The sequence below is a fragment of the Delphinapterus leucas genome, chromosome 1, assembly GCF_059928025.1.
Source record: "Delphinapterus leucas isolate spDelLeu-1000000601 "Yukka" chromosome 1, BTC_Dleu_Yukka2, whole genome shotgun sequence".
In the NCBI taxonomy this organism is placed as follows: Eukaryota; Metazoa; Chordata; class Mammalia; order Artiodactyla; family Monodontidae; genus Delphinapterus; species Delphinapterus leucas.
The window spans coordinates 183599313-183619927 of record NC_143129.1 but is presented as its reverse complement, the minus strand read 5'-3'; the positions used below and the strand labels follow the sequence as shown (position 1 = coordinate 183619927).

The window sequence follows — 20615 nt, the reverse complement described above, 5'->3', positions numbered from 1 at the left end:
TCAAAGTATTTTCACCGTCATGATACGGGGGTTTTTCCCCCAGACATTAAAATGAGGTGGACGATCCCCATTTTCCACCTGGAGAAAAGGCCCTGAGTAGTTAAGTGAAAGGCCCAGGGCTGCAGAGTTAGAGGTTTACTCTACTCCTGTATTCTTTGGGCCAGATTATAAACCCCTCATGGGCTGGGGTGGGGACTTTTTTTTAACCATCTCAGCATTATATCCCTTTGATTTTTTTCTGTTGTGGGAAGTTAACTGGTTCTGCGGCAGTTCCAGGAGACGAGCGGGAGAAGTCGCCTTACTCATGATGTCCTTGGTTTGATAGTGACAGAGGCTAACATTTCTCGGGCGCTTACGGCGTGCCGAGCACCGCGCCAAGTGCTTTATATGGACTGTCTCCTTTCGTGCTTCTCATCGACTTGTTTTCCCACTCTGTGGTCGAGGTTGGGAGAGGTTAAATAACTTGTGTAAGCTCACACAGCTACTAAGTGGCTAAGGAGTGCAGAAACGAGCCCTTCCCCGGCAAAGGGCCTTCCAGGTTTAAAGAAAGCAGCTCGGGCTTAAATACAGTGTTTTCGTGGCGTTAGAGCGAAGGTGAGCGGATCACTGTTGGAGTGGACAGGGGAGGCCACGGCCATTCACAGCAGGGAAGCAGAGCTGCCGACCAGCTTGGGTCGCTTACGCGAATGTTTAGACCACTGTCATTCCAGCCCTGGAGGGCAGCAGAATCAGCGTCCACACTAAAACAGTGGGGGTTTTTTTTGTGTGATTTATTTATTTATTTTTGGCTGCATTGGGTCTTTGATGCTGCTGTGCGCGGGCTTTCTCCAGTTGCGGCGAGCGGGGGCTACTCTTCGTTGCGGTGCGCGGGCTTCTCATTGCGGTGGCTTCTCTTGTTGCAGAGCACAGGCTCTAGGCGCACGGGCTTCAGTAGTTGTGGCGTGTGGGATTCAGTAGTTGTGGCTCAAGGGCTCTAGAGCTCAGGCTCTGTAGTTGTGGCGCACGGGCCTAGTTGCTCCGTGGCATGTGGGCTCTTCCCGGACCAGGGCTCGAACCCGTGTCCCCTGCATTGGCAGGCGGATTTTCAACCACTGCCCCACCAGGAACGCCCCTAAAACGGTGTTTTAAATTTGCTATTTGGGGTTGTAGTCACACGTCTTACAGGTAGGTGGGAAGTAAGTGCTGGAACCAGGCTGCCTGTATTCAAATCCTCTCACCTCTGAGCTGCCTGACCTTCAGTAAGTTATTTTATCTCTCTGCACCTTAGTTTTCTCTCTACTCATTCTAAAAATGGGGACAATAATAGTACCTGTCTCATAAGCTGTGGCAAGAATTAAATGGCATGGTGCCTGTGAAGCTCTTAGCCCAGTATTTGGCATTTAGTTAAATGCTCTATATTCTCTTTTATTGTTCATAGTATCATTTCAGGTAGTGAGCTGCTGCCATTGTGTGCTGTGTCACAGTGCTTGAAGTCACCATTAGAGATTTATTCCTTCGTGCCATCATTCACACGCAGGTGCTCATACACAGGTGATGGTGGTCTTGGGCAATGGGAATTCTTTTGTTCATTCAGCAAATATTTATAGTGTACCTTCTGTGTGCCAGGCCCTGTTTTGCCAGGCCCTGGAGGTGGGCAGTGAACAAAACACAAAAACCCTTGTGCTCATTGGCACTTACGTTTTTGAGCGGGGGGGGGGGGGGTGACAGACAATAAACAAAATAAATATACTTATCACATACAGATATGTACTACGGGGAGAAATAAAGCAGGGGATGAGATGAGGGTTGGAGGTTTACGATTTTACTCAGAGTCGGCTGAGAAAGCCTCACTGAGAAGGTGACATTTCAGCAAAGAATTGCAGTTAGTGAGGGAGTGGGCCACGTGGACACCTGCAGGGAAAAGTAGGTCAGGCAGCAGGAACAGCAAGTACAAAGGCCCTGAGGCAGGAGGATGGGTGGCTGGAGCCCAGAGAGGGGCAGAGAATAGGAGAAAAGATCAAAGAGGTAATAGATGGGAGGCCAGAATGTGTAGACCCCGCAGGCCACCGAACAGAAGAATGACATGATCTGACTGATGCTATAAACAGATCACTCTGCTGGGTTCGGGCGAAGATAGAAACGGGAGGCCAGTGAGCTGGTTCCTACAGTGGTCCAGACAGAGGTGATGGTGGCTGGGACCAGAGTGCAGAGGTGGAAGGAGGTGAGAATGGTGGGAAGTAGTTGTATGCTAGATAAGTGTTGGTCACAGAAACTATAGGACTTGCTGACAGATCGGATGACCCCAAGGTTTCTGGCCTGACACCTGGAAGGTTTGAGGTGCCATTTGCCATGGATGGGGAAGATCTGCATTTGGAGCATTTGGGGGATAAGGCAGTTCAGCTTTGAACGTGGTTAAGTCTTGCGGGCACCCAGCTGTTGGTGTCAGAGTAGTAGTTGATTGTACGAGAAGGGAGTTTAGGGGGAGAAAGTCCAGACTGGAAATAACCACTTGGTGTATGGGCATTTGTGTGCTGGTGAATGTTTAACAACCTCTGAAAGGGTGGCGGTTGGTGGTGGGGAGGCAGGTTGATGGCATTTGCCGACAGACACCTGCTGTGTAAATGTTCCCACTCTGGCCAGCCTCCAGCACACGTTACAGAGTATCTATCTTCACCTTATGGACACAATAGGTTAAATAATGTCAAGAGGATAGATAATAGTAAAATGAAGTAAATCAGTTAGGGAGTGTTTAATACCTTTGTTTGTTTTGTTTTTGTTTTAAGAGTTTTATTTATTTATTTTTTTCTTTGGCTGTGCCACACTGGCTTGTGGGATCTTAGTTCCCTGACCAGGGATTGAACCCGGGCCCTTGGCAGTGAAAGCTTGGAGTCCTAACCACTGGACCACCAGAGAATTCCCCTAATCCCTTTGTTTTTAACTTCTTTGGTTATAAATTTGTGTAATTTGGTTTTTAATAATGGCTGTGTTTAACAACTGACTTGACAAATGCCTGAAGATTTAACCGTGGCATCTTGTGTGCAGGTATGCGGTGGCTCCAGCACGCCATTTGGGTCACAGGCACCCAGGATTGATACCTAACGAGGTGATGGGAATAAGGATTCTCTGAGATTAGGGAGGAAAAAGCCTCAGAGCTGATCTTATGGATTCTGTCCCCTGTCCAGCCTTGAGGGGGACGCATGCAGGTCACAGTTCATCGTGAAGGGTCCGGCTGGCATCTGCTTGGGGATGTACGGAGGACCCAGAACGCAAAGGAGAGAGTGCAGGAAGCACATTGGAGTTGGCGAGTGTAGAAGGGACGGGGCACTTCCCCTTGTACTTTAGCTAAAAGTCACCTTCACTTTGAACTCTTGTTTTACTCCCGTGCATTCTTCTAAACATTCCGAGCTCCTGAGCTGAGATTTGAAGGAAATCCCCCTTCCTCCTGCTGGGCAAACAGAAGGTAGAGGTCAAAGGTGTCCACGTGGCATTGGGAAAGGGATCAGAGCGGCAGCAGCCACTGGCGTTCACCTCCCAGCTCCTTTCTCCTGCCGCTTGTCTGCTGGGACCAGAGGATCAGAGGTGCTTCGTCCTGTGGCTTCCCAGAAACGGCTCTGCCGCTGGAGCGCCCGCTCAGGCTGGGGCTGTGCCGGGACTGGTCCTGGGTGCACCCCACATCTGCCTCTTTCACTTTGGGCAGAACAGACGGGAACCCCGCTTCTGGTCCATACCCTCTGGCTGGCCACGTCAGTGCTCACAGCTTTGGGGATGTTAGCAGAGCCGCACTTTACAAGGTGAGTCTCCCAGGTTGCCCGGTAGGAACCCCTCACCCTGGAGCTGGGGGCAGCGAGAGGTGCCCTGGACTCTGGACGTGGGCCCGGTCAGTCCCGACTCTGGGATGAGCCTTGTCACCCCCAGAGGATGCCTCCGCGGCACCGCGCTTGGTACCGTAGTGTGTTTCTGGCAAGTATCTTGAATAATAATTGTCGTAAATGAAATCGCATCCTCCACACACTGAAGTTACAGCTTCGAAGAGTTTGGCCTTAACTTCTGGGTGACACTCAGTTATCAGCTCCATGCTTCCTATTTCAGTCCTGTATTTCCCGGCCTAAGGCTGCAAGCGCTAAAGTGCCCTTACAGAAAGGCTGTGGCCGTCTCCCTGATAATAGAGATGTTATCTCCTTTCCTTGGAAAACAGAGTTTAGGGGCAGGAAAGTGCTGTAGAGGTCCTTTAGCTCCATCTCTTCACAGATGGGGAAACTGAGGCCCACCAGGGTACATGCATGTTCAAGGTTACGTGGTGTTTAGATTCTTCTGGGGAAGGATCATCATGTGTTCCAATCCACAGTCTAATACACTGTCCTCCTGTCCTGGAGCAGCTCAAACTTTGCACTAATAGTTTTCTTATTTATTAATTAAAAATAGAAGCGATGCATAGCAGGATCAGCCGTTGGAATGCCACTTCCGTGTCTTTTGGCTAAGTTCAAGTATGTAATCTTAGTAGGGGTTGTATTTCACAGCCCGTTCCTCTCAGAGTAGGCAAGGAGGCAGGAGGAAGTGCTTCAGAAAATCCTTCAAAAGCAGAGCCTCGCAGCCCAAGAGCAGTTTAGGCCACAGGTGGATGTAGAGCCGTCTGGTTCCCTGTTACCTCCCCTCTGCTCCAGGGTGGGGACCCTGACCTCGACTTTGACGTAATTGGGCTTCTCTGAGCCTGTTTATTCTCTGTCGGGGCAGCAGGGAGGACACCTGTGCACCCGTCTTCCTCCTCTCAGGGTGTAAGGACCAGCAGATGCTGGGGTGTGTCCTGTGGTGTCTGCAGGGCTGGGCTCTGCAGACCCTGAGAGGGGGAAATGGCAAGGCTTTTACCATCTCAGCTCATCTTTGCAAGCCTCCATTAGTTTGGGGGTATTAGCCCACTTGTAAGGTGAGGACTGCCTGGGTGACTTAATTGGGTTACACAGCTCAGAGGTGGCCTTGAGCCCATCCTCTTACCCAGAGGCCCCCTTCCTCCACTCGACCAAGGGAGCTGTTTAACACAGCGACTGGGGCCTCAGGCTCTGGGACTCGACAGTTGACTTCACCTACCGTTTCCTCATCCGTAAAATGGGCATCCTTGTAGATCTCCTTCCCAACAGTGTTTTTTTTATTTTATTTTTTTTGCGGTACGCGGACCTCTCACTGCTGTGGCCTCTCCCGTTGCGGAGCACAGGCTCCAGACGCACAGGCTCAGCGGCCATGGCTCACGGGCCCAGCCGCTCCGTGGCATGTGGGCTCTTCCCGGACCAGGGCACGAACCTGTGTCCCCTGCATTGGCAGGTGGACTCTCAACCACTGCGCCACCAGGGAAGCCCCCCAACAGTGTTTTGAGGGAAGGTTGAGATAGTGCATTTACGTCGTCTGGCACACGCTGACTGCTTGGTAAATGTCAGGTATTAGGCTCAAGGTCGTTAGCAACCAGGTTTTGCAGGGGGATGGGCAAGTCTCAGCCGTTGGAGGCTGCTTTGAAATACCCGTGCTTGCACCTGCCCTGGGCCTGCTGGATCAGAGGTTCATTGCCTTGGTGAAGGGAGTAGGAGGCAGGTTGAAAACCTTCCAGCTCGTCTGATGCTCCGCTGACAACAGCCCTGGCTCTGGGCTTCACCGCTCAGTGTCCCAGAGTCCTTCTCCTCGCAGTGGGCTCTTTGGACCAGCTTTCAGCACCTTAGGCCCCATCCCCGTATCCTCTGCATCAGAATCTGCATTTTAAAAAGCTCTGCAAGAGATTCATAAGCACATATAAGTTTGAGAAACACTGTTAAGGTTAAAAAACATGGTGATAAGAAAACCAAACACACAGAGCCACACCCCCTGACTTGTTTAGGAAAGGGTGGTTCCCTGGTTGTTTAGCAACCACAGAGTAAGCAACCATGTTGCAGTAACTGATATTTCTGATCTGTGTTTGTTTAAAGGAGGCCGGGGGGACGTAAGCAGGAGATAAGGGCGTCTAACCTGGGAACTGGGAGCCTGGACAGGGCTGGGCAGGGAAGACCGCAGCCGACTTCAGAGTCAGAACAGGGTTAAATAGAGGCCCGGGGGTCGGCTCAGGCCAAGTGGCCAAGCGTCACGGCTTTCTGCAGTTTTCTGGGCTGGGGTAGACGTGCTGGCCCTCGGGGCTCCCTCGCCTGCCCATCCAGGCGCATCCAGACCTCTGGCTACCAGTATCCGGGCAGGAGCTCTGAGACGTGGCTGCCAGCTGGCCGCTCCTCCTTCTCCAGGCTGTTCTCTGGGCTTCAGATTTCTCGCTGCCTCTTTCCTGCACTGACCTTGCAGCTTTCCCTTCCCTCCAGACAGGGGCGGCTGCCAGGTGAGAAAGAAATGCTTGCAGGGCCAAGGACAGGACAGCAGGAGGAGAAAGCGGAATGGTTCTCCGGGCCGTCTGTGGATTTGGGCATGAGCGCACATAAAGGGACAGCGGAAGAGGAAGCTGGGGGGCTGCTCATGTGGTCCCTTGGTCCTTCAGTTAAAGCTCCAATGATGGGAATGTCTGGTGTCCTATAGAACTGGTGCAGACACTGTTGCTGGAACCTCATCTTGGTTTGGCCACTAACCAGGGCCATCTTGGAGACGGATCTCAAGAGAGATGGGGAAGGGGCAAAGGGCAAAGTGAGAGGAGGGGGTCGATGTCAGAGTCAGGGGCAGGTCTGGCCCCTTGATATAGGGGATGGTAAAGGGATGTGGGAAGGTCTGCAGGACCTTTGCAGAAGTCCTGCTATTTCTTTAAACCTCAGTGTCCCTATCTGTATAACTAGACCGTAGCCTCATTGTTGAGGATTTTGTTAATCCTTTATCGGTAGAATACTTGCCATATAATAAGTGCCATATAATAATTATTATTGTTCCTTCTTCAGTCTTCCCACACCCCAGACTGGGCCCCGGTCCCCCCACCTATGCCTGAGAACCCGTGTTGCTTTCCTCCCGCTTCCTCTGCCTTTCCTTCAAAGCATTGGCCTTGGCAGGAAACTGGAGAATGGGAGAGCCATGGAGTAGGAATCAAGCGTATCAAGCCCTACAGCCTTGGTCAGAGCAGAAGGCCAGAGAAATTAAACCCTCTGGTGCATTTGTGACAGGTCCAAGGCCTCTCGCCTTTCCTGCATGTCAGCTGCTTCAAATTTGAGGCTGAAAACTAGCCAAGAAGTTAGGCTAACCTTGGCGAGGCTGCGGTGCGTAATTGCTGCCCGTCAGCCCTGGAGCCAAGGAGCCTGGTGCCTGCCCGGCTCCCCGCTTTCCCACCACGGGACCTTCACCTTCTGAGCCTCAGCTTGTCTATGTGCAAAATGAGGGGGGGTGCTATGATAGTACCCCCTCCACTGGTTCTTTTCAGGGCTCTTGTCTGGATTCAGTGAGCGCCAATGCACAGAAGTGCTTAGCTCCGTGTTGGGCACATGCTAGCATTCAGTGTTTGCTGCTATTAGCAATATTCCATAATGATAGCTGCACTTATACAGTGCATTATAGGAGATAGGCATTTTCCTAAACATGTTTTCAATGTTAACTCATTTTATCCTTTTAACAGCCCTATGGTGTAGGTGCCACTAATACCCCTACTTCCGATGAGGAAACTGAGGTACAGAGAGGTTAAATAATTTTTTTGAAAATGTTTGTTTGTTTATTTATTTATTTTATTTTGGCTGCACTGGGTCTTAGTTGCGGCACACGGGATCTTTCAGTTGTGGCATGCGTGCGGGATCTAGTTCCCTGACCGGGGATCAAACCCAGGCCCCCTGCATTGGGAGCATGGAGTCTTACCCACTGGACCTCCAGGGAAGTCCCAGAGAGGTTAAATAATTGTTCAGAGTAAGGGTTGAGCTGGGATTCAAACTCAGCCAGTTGGTTCCAGAGTCCGTGTTTTTGATCACTGTGCTGTAGCAGTGATTAGTGATCATTTTGTGCTTGGAGCCCAGTTGACAAGGGAAGAGCAGAGGAAGAAGTGAGGGGGCAGTGATGTCTCCTCCCAAAGTTCCAGCCATCATCCAAGACCAAGGCCTGCTGCTCCGATGGTCCCGGCCACCCGTGCTTTGTGGACGAGACTGGCACGGCTGCACTGGGACCTCCCTGGGGGCTGGTGCCACCTTGCCCTGCTCCTGCAGCAGAATGGCCCACCTCTAGCAAGTGGCGTCGTCCTTGCGTACGGGGCAGGCTCCTGACCCACTGAGGCAGAGGAGCCAAGCTGCTGAGGAGGGAGAGGGAAGCTGCGGGACTGTAACATTTTCCTGAGAACAAGGTGGCTGCTTCTTGCCGGGCAGGAAGCGTTTGATAACCTAGAAGTGTGTTTCCCTCCTGCATCGCAGCTGCCTGAGCCGTGTCTGATCCTTCCTTGTTCCTTGTCTGTCTTCCCCATGTGCCCCAGGCACGCAGGCGCTTGGAATATGCTCACGGTGGCCGTGTGCATGGCCCTGCTGGGCTGCCTGCAGGCCCAGGAGCTCCAGGGACACGTCTCCGTAATCCTGCTGGGAGCCACCGGGGACCTGGCCAGAAAATACCTATGGCAGGGGCTGTTCCAGCTGTACCTGGAGGAGGCGGGGAAGGGCCACAGTTTTCGCTTCCACGGGACTGCTCTGACGAGCACCAAGCAGGGCCAGGAGGTCATAGCCAAGGTCCTGGAGTCCCTCTCCTGCCCCAGGGACACAGCTCCCAGTCGCTGTGCTGAACTCAAGGCTCAGTTCCAACAGCTGAGCGAGTACCACCGCCTGAAGACACCTGAGGACTATCTGGCCCTTAGCAAGGACATTGAGGCCCGGGTCCAGCACGAAGGCCTCCGGGAGGCCGGCAGGATTTTCTACTTCTCGGTGCCACCCTTCGCCTATGCAGAGATTGCCCGCAGCATCAACAGCAGCTGCCGTCCAGGCCCAGGTGCCTGGCTGCGCGTTGTCCTCGAGAAACCCTTTGGCCGTGACCACCGCTCAGCCCAGCAGCTGGCCACAGAACTTGGGAGCTTTTTCCAAGAGGAGGAGATGTACCGGGTGGACCATTACCTGGGCAAGCAGGTGAGCCTGCAGCTAGGAGCCTGCTGGGGTGGAGGGAGCTGGTGCAGGTAGACCCCGTCCACAGGGCCACACCGATGGCGGAAATGGTCCTGAAGGCGTCGTGAAATCGGGGCTCCCATGGTCATCTTGACTATGGGCAGGAGGTAAGAGGCCGGAGGAAAGGCGGTGAGTGGCAAGGGCAGGACTGCTTGGCCCATGTCCACGTGTCCAGCCACCTGTTCTTTAGTGTATCCTGTCCTCTTTGTTTCCCAGCCAGGGTTCGGGCTCTGACGTCTCCGCGTTGCCCTGCATTCTCTGCAGAGGGGGCCCTGAGACTCTGGGGTGTGGACCTGGCTTCCAGCTGGGCGTGCTGCGGGAATTAGATGTGCCACCTTACTCCGCACCCATCGGCTCTTTCTCAGTACCTTTTTCTTCCTGAGTTCTGTTTTGAACCAGAAGGCTGGTAACGAGATCTTAAAATGTAATAGGGACCCTAAGTCCATGCTTCTCATCCAGGCCCTGTGGTGGAGCGAGGGGCTGGCCTCCTGGGTGATGCTAGTCAGCTGGCCAGTTCTCTCTGAACATACCTTCAGGGCCCCTTCGGGACGCCTCTTCCCGGAAACCACAGCAGAGAATACACGAGCACCTATGTTCTCTGGTGCCGACCAGGACGTGGGCCCAGGGCCACGGGAGGGGGGGCACCCCGTAGTCATCTGGGGCAGAGGCATCGCCTTCCGTCCAGCCCTATTTGGAGTTGCAGTAGTCCAAAGACAGGTCCTCAGGCCACTTGCCCATCCTGGTAGGTTTTTTCACTTGTTTATGGGAAAAATTAGAAAAACAAACCCAAAAACTGGATGGTATTCAATTTGAAACTTTTCTTGCTCCATTTTTAGTGTTAAAATATCTCTTTTATTAAAAATTGATGATAATAGAAGGTAGAGAATCCTTAAATATTTTCTTTCTTTGCAAACTAAAAAGCTGGTAACCCTGTATAGGTGACGGAGAGGCTTCTGGAGTCCTTACTGGGCTGTGAAGCCCTGGCGTCCAGGGACCGCTGCTCCCGAGAGCGTCTCTTCTGAGCAGGGGGCAGAGAGGCTGGGGGCCCTTCCTTGGGTCAGGATTCCCTCTTCGTCCTGAGAGGAGCCACAGCACCACAGTCTCCTTCCCTGGTAGGTGGTGGCCCAGATCCTGCCTTTCCGAGACCAGAACCGCAAGGCCCTGGACGGCCTCTGGAACCGGCACCACGTGGAGCGGGTGGAGATCATCATGAAGGAGACCGTGGACGCAGAAGGTGCGTGAGTGGTCGCCGCCCCACGTCTGCTGTGAGGCGTTGGCCCGCAGGACTGGAGGGTCTGCCAGGCCCCCGCGCCTTGGCCAGTGCTCAGAGGGGAGCTTTTGCCGGTGTGTGGTCTCCCTCCAGGGCCTGCCGTGTGCCCAGCTCTGGGTCACGCTATACCCCGGGGTGCCTGCAGGCAAAGCCCACGTGGTCATCGCTGCCCTTAGGGAGCGTGCAGTCCCGTTAAGCAGCCTTGGCCCAGGTGCTGAAACACTGGCCGGCCGTGAACCCTGGGAGGTAAGCTGGCTTTCCTGTGAGCGCGGTGGAGACCGGCAGCTCGCACGAGGGCTCCCGGGCTCGTATGCAGTGCTTGTACCAGTGGCCCCCCCTGCCTTCTCCTCCCCCTGCTCGCCTCCTGTCCCTCCTGTGCATTCGCTCTCAGCTCACTGGTCACTCGGTTGGGGAGCCCTCTGCTGACCGTCCCGACAAGGTCCGCTTCTGCCGCACACTCAGAGCGCACGTGCCTCCCTTCCCTGCCCCTCTGTGCTCTTGGCCTCGTCTCATCCCCGCCCCATCTGTCTTTCCCAGCTCCTCGCTGGCACCTGGCACACACCTGGGAAGTGCTGACCAAACACCGCAGGAATGAGCGGTGTTGACCTGGGAGTAGGGACGCCTGAGTGTCAGGCCTGTCTCTGCATCCGAGTGACCTCAGCACGCCCATTCCTGTCCCTCATCTGTGAGGCCAGCGGGTTGTGTCAACAACAGCAGCTGAGGCCCCTTTGAGCTCCAGCGTTCCGTGATTCCATCACGTCTTGTGAGCATTGACTGTGTGTGTTCAAAGCATCGGTTCTAACCCCAAATCATTAAAGCTAATTCTTACTGTCTGCTCTTGCCCCCAGTAGCCGTATGAGATGGGCACTGTTATTAGCTTCCACCTACAGACGAGGTTTGGTGACGAGCCCAAGGTCACGGCCGGAAGTGGTGGAGCCGGGTCCTGGTCCAGGCAGTCTGGCCCCGGCACCAGGCTCTGCACCACTGCAGTCAGCTCGTCCCCACCACTGTGTTCCACAGCCTGGGCGGCAGTGCCGGAGGCCACCGTCCCCACCCCACAGTGTGTGCCTGGGCGGAGGGGAGGGCCCCTCGGGCCTGGATGGGGGACCAGGAGGTCTGTCTCTTTCTCTTTCCCTTGGTGACTCTCTTCAGCTTTCTCCCTTTTGTCTTTGAACGTGTGTTTAGTGCTATAGAAGCTCTCCGGGGGCTGCAGTGATAGAGAGGTGTGAAACCCAGCCGCAGTCCCCTGATACCTCAGGGGTTCACTGGGGGAGGTAATACATCAGGACAAGCTCCACAGTGAATGATGCACATGGTGCTTTGGGGCCGGGGTGGTGGGCTGGGGTGTCAGGCAGGAGGCAGCCCTCGAAGGGCTTTGCTGTCCTTTAGGGGAGCTGGGTTTCTCCATCTGGAACCCATATGAGAAAAGAGGTGCTCTCCCCACTGCAGTGAGCCTTCGTGGGTCTCGGGGATCCTTCCCAAGCCTCCCACGTTTCCCCTCCTGTCCTCAGCAAGGGCTCAGGCCATGGGTTTCCTCCTTGTGCCTGTGTGTGTTGGGTGTCCTGGCAGGACTGAGGGCTGTGCTGTGCCCTGGCTTCATCTGCAGAGAGATGAGCTATAGATCTGGCACTGAGAGTGTGGGGCGGGATGGGAGGAGGCCTCTGTCACCCCAGCTGTGGGCCAGGGGCAGGGGCCAGCACCTCTCTGCCTGGGCTTGACACGGGGTCTTCTCTCCTAGCCCATTTCTGGCAACTCCTTCCCGGGCCCACCCGGGGTTGGGGAAGAGCCGTGATGTCTGGAGTTACCAGTTGGCGTTGTTGCCTCTTATTTCTTCCAACCCTGCCACCCCATCCTTCTTGCTATCTGATGTCATTTGCAGGATCCCTGTGGAGCCAGGGGCTAGGCAAACTGCAGGCCTGCTTATCCTTGCAAAGGTACCTTTGGATGTTGGAGAAAGGAAAACAGAAGGCAAAACAGAAAGGCAGGGAGAGGCCTGGGCAGGTCTGTTTGCCACGGCAGGCCTACGGCAGGGAGAGTCTCGGGTTTGAACGGCAATGTAACAGCTGAGGTCCAGGAAGGAGGGTGGCGCCGCGCCTCTGCCTTCAGGGCTGCTGTGTGTGACCAAAGCTCAGGCCCTGTCGCCTTCGGGGTGTGGGCTCCGACAGTGGATCTCACGGCTGCTAACCCCAGAGCACGTGCTGCTCCACTTGGCCCAGAGGCAGAGAGAGACAGAGCAGGGCAGGCGGCCGGGACCCACCAGCCCTGAGGGGCTTGCAGCCAGAGGGGGATAGTTCAGCCCACTGTCCTTGTCAGAGGTGGCCAGCAGGACTGCAGCTGTCCTGGGTGCTGGGTCTCCCTGGTTGGCCCATTTATCTGCTGGTTGGATACACAGGCATTGGTAGTGTATGGTGGGATGACTTCCTGCCTCTGTGCTCATCCCCGCAGGGTGGGGCTGTGGACCTGGGTCCTCGGTAACAGTGAGAACAGAGGGTCTCTTCTCCTCTGTGCCTGTGTCTGTCTCTTTCCCTCCCTGCCCCCCACCTTCTGTCTGCCTGTCTCTCTTTCTCCTGGGGCTCGGGGACCCGGAATGACAGGCTTCTCTGCATCCCAAGGAGGCGGCCTGGTACAGCCCTGTGGCCCCAGCACAGATCCTTGCTCTCCCCTCTGCGTCCTGTTTTGGGGCCCATCCCCCAGGGAGGTCCTGCAGGAGCTGGGGACCCTGTAGCCGCCCCACCATGGCCAGTAGGCCCCGTCCCAGCACATCAGGGCCTCGGCTGTGCCTCCTCGTGGGGTTGGGGGTGGGAGGCTGCAGGAGGAAAGACTGCCCTCCCCGCCAGAGGTCACAGTGTCTTGATGTCGTTTGATGAGCTCAGCAGGCGAGCTGCCGCAGCAGGACTGAGCATGGCCAGCAAGCGTCCAGGCAGGATTCCGAGCCGCGTGGTCTGGCCGTTAAGCAGGAGGACAGAGTGTGGCGGCACTCCCCCTCCCCCGCCCCCCTCGCTGACTCCTGTGCCAGGAGGCCTGGGATGGCCCAGCTCCTGGTGGCAGCCTAGACTGCGGCCTGAGTGCTGGAAACGGAGGGGCTGCGGACGCTGGCACGGGGGCTTCTGAGCTGCACGGTGGTTTGGATGTCTCCCCGGCCCCTAGCCCCACCATCCAGGCCCCCGGCTCCTCCACTCCGCGGCCGTAGCCTCTGGCCCAGAGGAGTTTGCTGCAGTCAAGGCTGCTGCATAGGCAGGAGGGGGAGAAAGCAAAGGGGAGGCGGGAGGAGAAGTGGTCCTTCTGCAGCCCCAGCGCCCAGCTTGCTCTCAGCCTCATCTGGGGTACCCCTCTGGGGAGTCCCCATCCAGTGAGCCCCTGAGCGTCACAGAAACCCTGGGTACCTGCCGGGGTCTCCTGAAGCAGCACTCCGGGCCGTCCAAAGTGTGACCTTGTCTGGGCCACTAGCCTGTGTGTGGAGGTGACCCCTGCCGGCCCTCATCGCGGCCACTGGGAAGGGCTCTGCTGAAAGGGGGGCTGGTCGCTCATGGACTGAGGTGCAGCTGTGCAGGCCAGGCTGCCCTTTCTTCCGGGGGTGCTGGGATGTGGTCCCAGGTCGGTGGCCCCTCAGAACCCAAGCTCCTAACCACTGCGCCTGCAGCCCCTCTGTCCAGGCCGTCGGCAGTTGGCCTTCCTGCCAGGGTGTGCTCGGGCTGTCTCTCTGCTGCCCTAGATTCCCCTCTGGCTGGAAGGCTCTTTTTTTTTGCAGGGGAACGGAGGGAGACTTCTTGAGGACAGTGTAGCTGTCACTGCTTTGGGAGGGTCCCTGTTCTGACATTGGCATGATGCACGTTGACCTCTGAGGGTTGGAATGATCATTCCGTACCCCTCACTGAGGGACCAAGGCAGCCAGCATCCTCCCAGGTACGCACCAGCTGTCTTGCCTCCCAGCCTGGTGTGTGAGGAGGGGCTGAGAGGTCACTCAGCTCCCCTACCAGCCGTCTGTAGGGCTGTCTGCAAGGTGAGCCCAGGGCAGCTGGCAGGCCTCCAGCCCGTGGACCCTCACTCTCCTTGGCCCTCCACCTTTTTATTTTTAGCCGTCCCAGAAGCTACTGGTAGAGATGGCAGCTGGCTTTTAGTTGTTTTTTGTTTTGCTGGGAAAATCCGGATCTCCCACAGTGTGGAGGCAATGAGGAGGGGGTTTCTGGTCCCAGATCTGAAGGCTGCATCTTGAGCACAGTCTCTGCATAATGATGGTAACCCCTGTTACCTCTCTCGGGATTGTTTTAAGGATTAAAGCAGATAATGTGCATGGAAATACTCTACAAAAGGACATGCTCTTCTCCTCCCAGGTTGGCAGGGAGGGGAAGCAGCAGTGTTCTCCGTCTCTCTGGGCTCCACGTGGCTTGTAGGTGACTTGTGTTGGGTTATATAAAGACCCGTAATGGATCTGCAATTCTCTCTTATGCCCATTTTTTTTTTTTTTTTGCGGTACCTCTCACTGTTGTGGCCTCTCCCGTTGCGGAGCACAGGCTCCGGACGCGCAGGCTCAGCGGCCATGGCTCATGGGCCCAGCCGCTCCGCGGCATGTGGGATCTTCCCGGACTGGGGCACGAACTCGTGTCCCCTGCATCGGCAGGCGGACTCTCAACCACTGCGCCACCAGGGAAGCCCTCTTATGTCCATTTTTCACATAATATTATCTCTCTCTCTCACTTACATATGTATTTAAATTTCCATGTATTGACAATTTGTGCAATATATACCTTTCAGTAGCTCTGTGTTTCTGTTCAATTCTGTTTATATCACAGAATATGAATTATTCTATTACTAGGCATCTCAGTTTCCACTTTTTGCTATTTTAAATAGTACTTTGCACGCTTAAAAAAAATTAAGATACGATTGACACACCGTAAAATTTACCCTTTTTTAAAGCGTACAATTCAGTAGTTTTTAATATATTCACACAGTCACGCAGCCATTATCTAATTCTAGAACATTTATGAGTGTTCTAAGAAGTATTTCTTCTTAAAGTATATACTTCTGAAGTGGAACGACTAGGCCAGAAGGGTGAAAACGACTTCATGGCGGTTATTACATCTTATCGGACTGTTTTCCAGAAAATTCTCAACAGCAGCGTCCATCACTAGTGGTATTCCTACAGCTTTGCCCGCATCAGGCGCCCCTGTCTCCCCTGTTCCTGCCGGTTTGGTAGGTTTGCAGCAGCTCTTCTCAGGCGTGTGGGACACAGCTGCTTCTGCCTCACGTGGGGTGCCACCCCGTGAGGTTTCGGAGGACAGCACGACCAAGGGGCAAAGTGACGGGTCTCCTGTGCTTGTGATCCTGTAACTTGGACGAGCTCTGGGTTTCAACAGTTTGGGAGCCAAGTTCATAGGGGTCTTTGTTCCTGTCGTCCCACCTGGTCATGCTTTATTCTGTCCTTGTTCACGTATTGATGGGTTTTTACCCCTCAGCTTTCAACCTAGGAAGGACGCTAGGAGTCATTGTGGATCATTTTCAGGAAAAATCAGTCCACAGTAACTGGTGGTAACCAGAAGAAATCACATTGTTGGGTGCCGTCAGGAGGACCAGCCCCTACTTTCCTCTCCCTGCCTGTCCCCTCCGCCATGAAGTGCCAGCCCTGGGCCTCATCACTCCATGTGAACTGGAAGTACAGCTAAGCAGGAAAGGATCAAAGTCCACAAATGTATGGGCCGTGCTAAACACAGGCGCACCTCCACCCCATCCCAAAGCTTGAGATTAAGGAATGAAGGAAGCTCTCTTTTACACAGCGGGTAATAAACCTATGAATGCGTTCTCCCCAGGAGTGAGAGAGGATAAAAATAGGAAGGGGGCCATTTAGGGATTTGCTGAACTAATGACTAGTAAGCAGATAACAGGGCTTTTTAAGACTGCTGTATTCTCTCCATAAAGAATTCATCTGTTCTCAAAGCTTTAATTATCCTCTTTACACTCTTTAATCTCCTGTATTTCATTGATTCTAAGACACACACTTTTACATATTTGAACCTCTCTAAAGCTGGGTTTACCATTGATGGGGTGATATCGTTGAATTGGCAGCCTATTTCTTAGTGGTGACAAAATAGTGATGCTTTCACCATCATTGGCATCTTTGATGTGATGAAATTTAGTCTATCTCCAGCATTCATTGCCTTCCCAAGCCCTAGTATCATACCTCCAGCTGCCCTTTAGATATTTTCACTGGGTGTGTATCACCACGTCAGACCCAGCAGATTTAGAACTTAAACCATCATTGCATTTTTCTCATGAGATACCGTCTGCTTTTTCTAACTTCTTTATTTTCAAATGGTGACCGTTCTCTGAGTTGCCCAGCTGGTAGCCTTTCTCTCACAGCCCCTGTAGTAATAACGTTGGCCAATGTTCATTAGTGTTCCCTGCGTGCCAGGCACTGTTCCAAGCCCCATTAATCCTCACAGCAGCCCTACAAGGCAGGTACCGTGACCAGTCCTCTTTTATATGTGACGTAGAGCCACTCGCCCGGGGTCACAGGGCTGAAAGGTGGCAGAGTGGGTCCTTGAACCCGAGCAGCCTGGTTCCAGAGACTCCGGATCACAGCTCTTGCACTGCCTTTCATGGATCCAGCCCGCGACCGTGCGGTCTTCACTCACGCACTGAATAACGTCTCTGTGTTTCACTGTTTGCTCTGGCCCCTGTTACTTCCTTTGATTGCAGCAAAAGCTGCCCCGTTGACTTCGTTTCCACCAGTCCCCTCTCTGTTCATCTTGCCAATCAGAGATGGCTTAATCTTCCCACAGCGCCTCCTTCAGGGGTCCACTTCCCTACTCTTCACACCGTTTTTAAGAAAGTTTTATTGATATACAACCCACATATCATACAGTTCACTTATTTAAAGTTTACAATTCAGTGGGTTTCGGTGTATTCACAGAGCTGTGCACCCGTCACCACGATCAATTTTAGAACATTTTCATCACCCTGCAAAAGAAGCTCCGTACCTCTGATTTCCCCCTGCCCCCAGCCCCTGGCAACTGTTAACTTACTCTCTGTCTCTGTGGATTTGCCTATTCTGGACATTTCATGTAAATAGAATATACAATACGTGACTTTCTGTGTCTGGCTTCTCTCACTAAGCGTAATGTTTTCAAGGTTCTCTGTGTCAGTGCTTCATTTCTTTTCCTTGCTGAATAACATTGTCGTGTGGATGGATGTACCACATTTTATCCGTTTATCAGTTGGTGGACATTTGGGTTGTTTCTACTTTTTGGCTATTGTGAAGGGAACTTTATTTTTATTTATTTATTTATTTATGGCTGCGTTGGGTCTTCGTTGCTGCGCGCGGGCTTTCTCTAGTTGCGGCGAGCGGGGGCTACTTTTTCGTTGCGGTGAGCGGGCTTCTCATTGCAGTGGCTTCTCTTGTTGCAGAGCACGGGCTCTAGGCATGCGGGCTTCAGTAGTTGTGGCTCATGGGCTCTAGAGCGCAGGCTCAGTAGTTGTGGCGCGTGGGCTTAGTTGCTCTGTGGCATGTGGGATCTTCCCGGACCGGGGCTCCAACCCGTGTCCCCTGCATTGGCAGGCGGATTGTTAACCACTGCGCCACCAGGGAAGCCCTTGGCTATTGTGAATAACGCTGCTCTGAACATTCATGTACAAGTTTTTACGTGGACATATGTTTTCATTTCTCTTGGGTATGCACCGAGGAGTGGAATTGCTGGATCATACAGTAACTCTGTTTAACTGGTGAGGTCAAGAACTTTTAATAGCTCCTCAAACCCCTCCGTCTAGTTTCCAAAGCCCTTTCCATCTGTTCTCGGTATCTGCTATTCCGAATCACAACCTGGCCGCTTCTGCCAGACCAGGCTCACCCTCACTGTCTGACCTGCGTGTCGGGGCCTCTGATCTGCGGCTCATGCTTCTCACCCCAACTAGGACATGGTCCAGGGGCAGAGTCAGCCCACACATATATTTCTTTGAGACACACAGCGGCTTAAAAAATCTGAATTATTTGTGCAAGTGAGATTATACTTAATGATCCAGATTTTCATGTTCTCTAAAAATTGCAAGATTTGGTCACCGTGGGCCCACATACCTGTGAGGTACCCCCCGCCTGACTGCAGCTGAGGGACACAGCCCTACCTTGTCCTTCTCACACCTTTCCTGGCCTGCTAGGTGCTGGGGTCCCTGACCTCTTACCTAGACCCATCCCTCCAAGGCCCAGCTCGGCTTGCTGCTTTGACCATCGCGCTCCACTTCCGAAAGCTGCTGGAGCTCGCGCTGCTCGGCTCCACACAGGAGGCTGTTCAGATGGGAGTGCTGGGTGGCTACAGGGGGGCTGTGACAGCACGAAGAACTGCAGGCTCTGGGGCCAGCTGCCTGGGTGCAAATCTCATGTTTACCCCCTTCTACCAGCTGTGTGACCTTGGGCCAGTTACCTGACTTCTCTGAACCTCAGTTTCCTTACATTTTAAAATGGGGGTAGCAGTAGGACCCCTTTATCTGTTGTTACTGTGCAGGGTAAATGGACTGATATACATCTGTTATTATCAATATTATCATTACTGTCTTTTTCCTGATGTCTTCTCAGTGATAGTGTGCGAACTTTGGAGACCAGACCACGCCGGGGCTGGGAGCTCAGCCATGGCTTCTCAGCGGCGGGCACGCTGGGCTGGTTGTCCTGTGCGTCTGGGGTTCTGCCTCCTCGGCCAGAGCTGCAGCTTCACACTCCACCCCTGAGGACGAGGGCACCTTCCCACAAGCCAGCTGTGGGCCTCACTTCCTGCCCCGCAGCGCGGGCACCGCCACCAGGCCCAGCCTGTGGGGCTGAACTCAGGGCAGGTGGTCCCTGCTCCCCGTCCAGCTGGCTCGAGAGAGATGGCGAGCCGGGTCAGGGCAGGTGGGCCGGGCAGGTCTGAACCGGGAGCCACTTCTTTTTGTTTGTTTGAATTAAATATTGACCGGATAAAAAAGAATGCTTACACAATCTAGGGAAGATACGCAGAACTATGTGTGACGAATGCCAGGGTACCTGCCAACCTTGTGTCCCTCCCCCAGTCCCTGTCCTTTGCGTTCCAAGTTTCAGGTGGACTTTCCCCTTGCTTCTCTTTATTGTTTCTATGTGTGTACGATTCCCTAAACAACGTGCCGTTTCATTTCGAAGAGCCGTCACACTGTGTGTGTGTGAGAGTTGAGTCTTTCTGTCCCTTTAACCTGCATTCACCATAATCTCTCCAGATCTGTCTTCTAATAACTGACTTTATTTCCAGCTGTTCCTAATCCATAAAACCCATCTATGGAATTTCTGATTTCCCCTTGTATTTTCCATTGATTGAAATTCTGTTTATTCTGTTCATTTTATGTCATATTTTCATAGTTAATTTTTAGCAAAGCAATCAGGTTTCTTTCTCTCAGCATTGTGCCTTTGAGGTGGATTCCTGACGATGTGTGTGTGTTCACTTTCTCGGCCATACAGTGTTCCGCGATGTGACTGCAGCAGTGCATCTGGTGCTCGGGATGCAGCAGGGAGCAGACAGATGCAGTCCTACTCTGATGGAGCTTCAAGGGTTCCAGGGAAGACAGATAAACGGGCACCGAGTTAGTCAGGTGAACTGGCCAAAGACAGGACCCCCAGGAGGGGAGGCCCGGAGGTCGGTAAAAATCTCCTAGAAGCTGAGACCCGAAGGGAGAGTAGGAGTTGCTGGGTGGGAGAGCGGGTCCCATCTTACAGGTGACGCCCGTGAACGTTGGGTAAATGACTGCTCTTCCTACTGTGATGGCACCTTTCTCTGTACGTAAGGCTGTGATTGGCCCAAATCTTGGCAAGTCAGCTGAATGTGAGCATGTCATCTGAGCTGCTGTGCATTTGAACCCTAGGCCTTTAGACCACCGCATTGTATGTATTCGAGACGCTGATAATCAGAGTTCATGCCAAGGTCTGGAGGAGGGAGAGTAACGTGTGTGGTTAACCAGCTCCTGACTCTGCTTGTCCTAGCCCTGGGCCTCTGATTCTTTCCTCTCACGTAGAGCCAGGACAGTCGTGGTACCCTCCGCGCAGGATCTCGTGGGTGTGACGGGGACAGTCGTGGTACCCTCCGCGCAGGATCTCGTGGGTGTGACGGGGACAGTCGTGGTACCCTCCGTGTAGGATCTCGTGGGTGTGACGGGGACAGTCATGGTACCCTCTGTGCAGGATCTCATGGGTGTGACGGGGACAGTCGTACCCTCCGTGTAGGATCTCGTGGGTGTGACGGGGACAGTCGTGGTACCCTCCGCGCAGGATCTCATGGGTGTGACGGGGACAGTCGTGGTACCCTCTGTGCAGGATCTCATGGGTGTGA

At 53.7% G+C, this 20615-nt stretch overlaps 1 protein-coding gene across 4 annotated transcripts in view; it reads left to right on the top strand.

Moving 5' to 3' along the window:
• H6PD (hexose-6-phosphate dehydrogenase/glucose 1-dehydrogenase) overlaps positions 1-20615 on the top strand; it is a 38516-nt gene that overhangs the window by 8065 nt on the left and 9836 nt on the right. For 3 of the 4 annotated variants that reach the window (XR_016389119.1, XR_016389113.1, XM_089901842.1), the window contains exons 1-2: positions 1727-8999; positions 10152-10269. Coding sequence is in view for 2 of the 4 variants with exons in the window: in XM_089901842.1 (XP_089757968.1) it covers positions 8352-8999; positions 10152-10269 (766 nt within the window). In the remaining 2 variants the exon portion in view is untranslated. Of the gene's footprint in view, positions 1-1726; positions 9000-10151; positions 10270-20615 lie in introns of those variants that run through there. The other variant, XM_089901843.1, reaches the window with a different exon arrangement.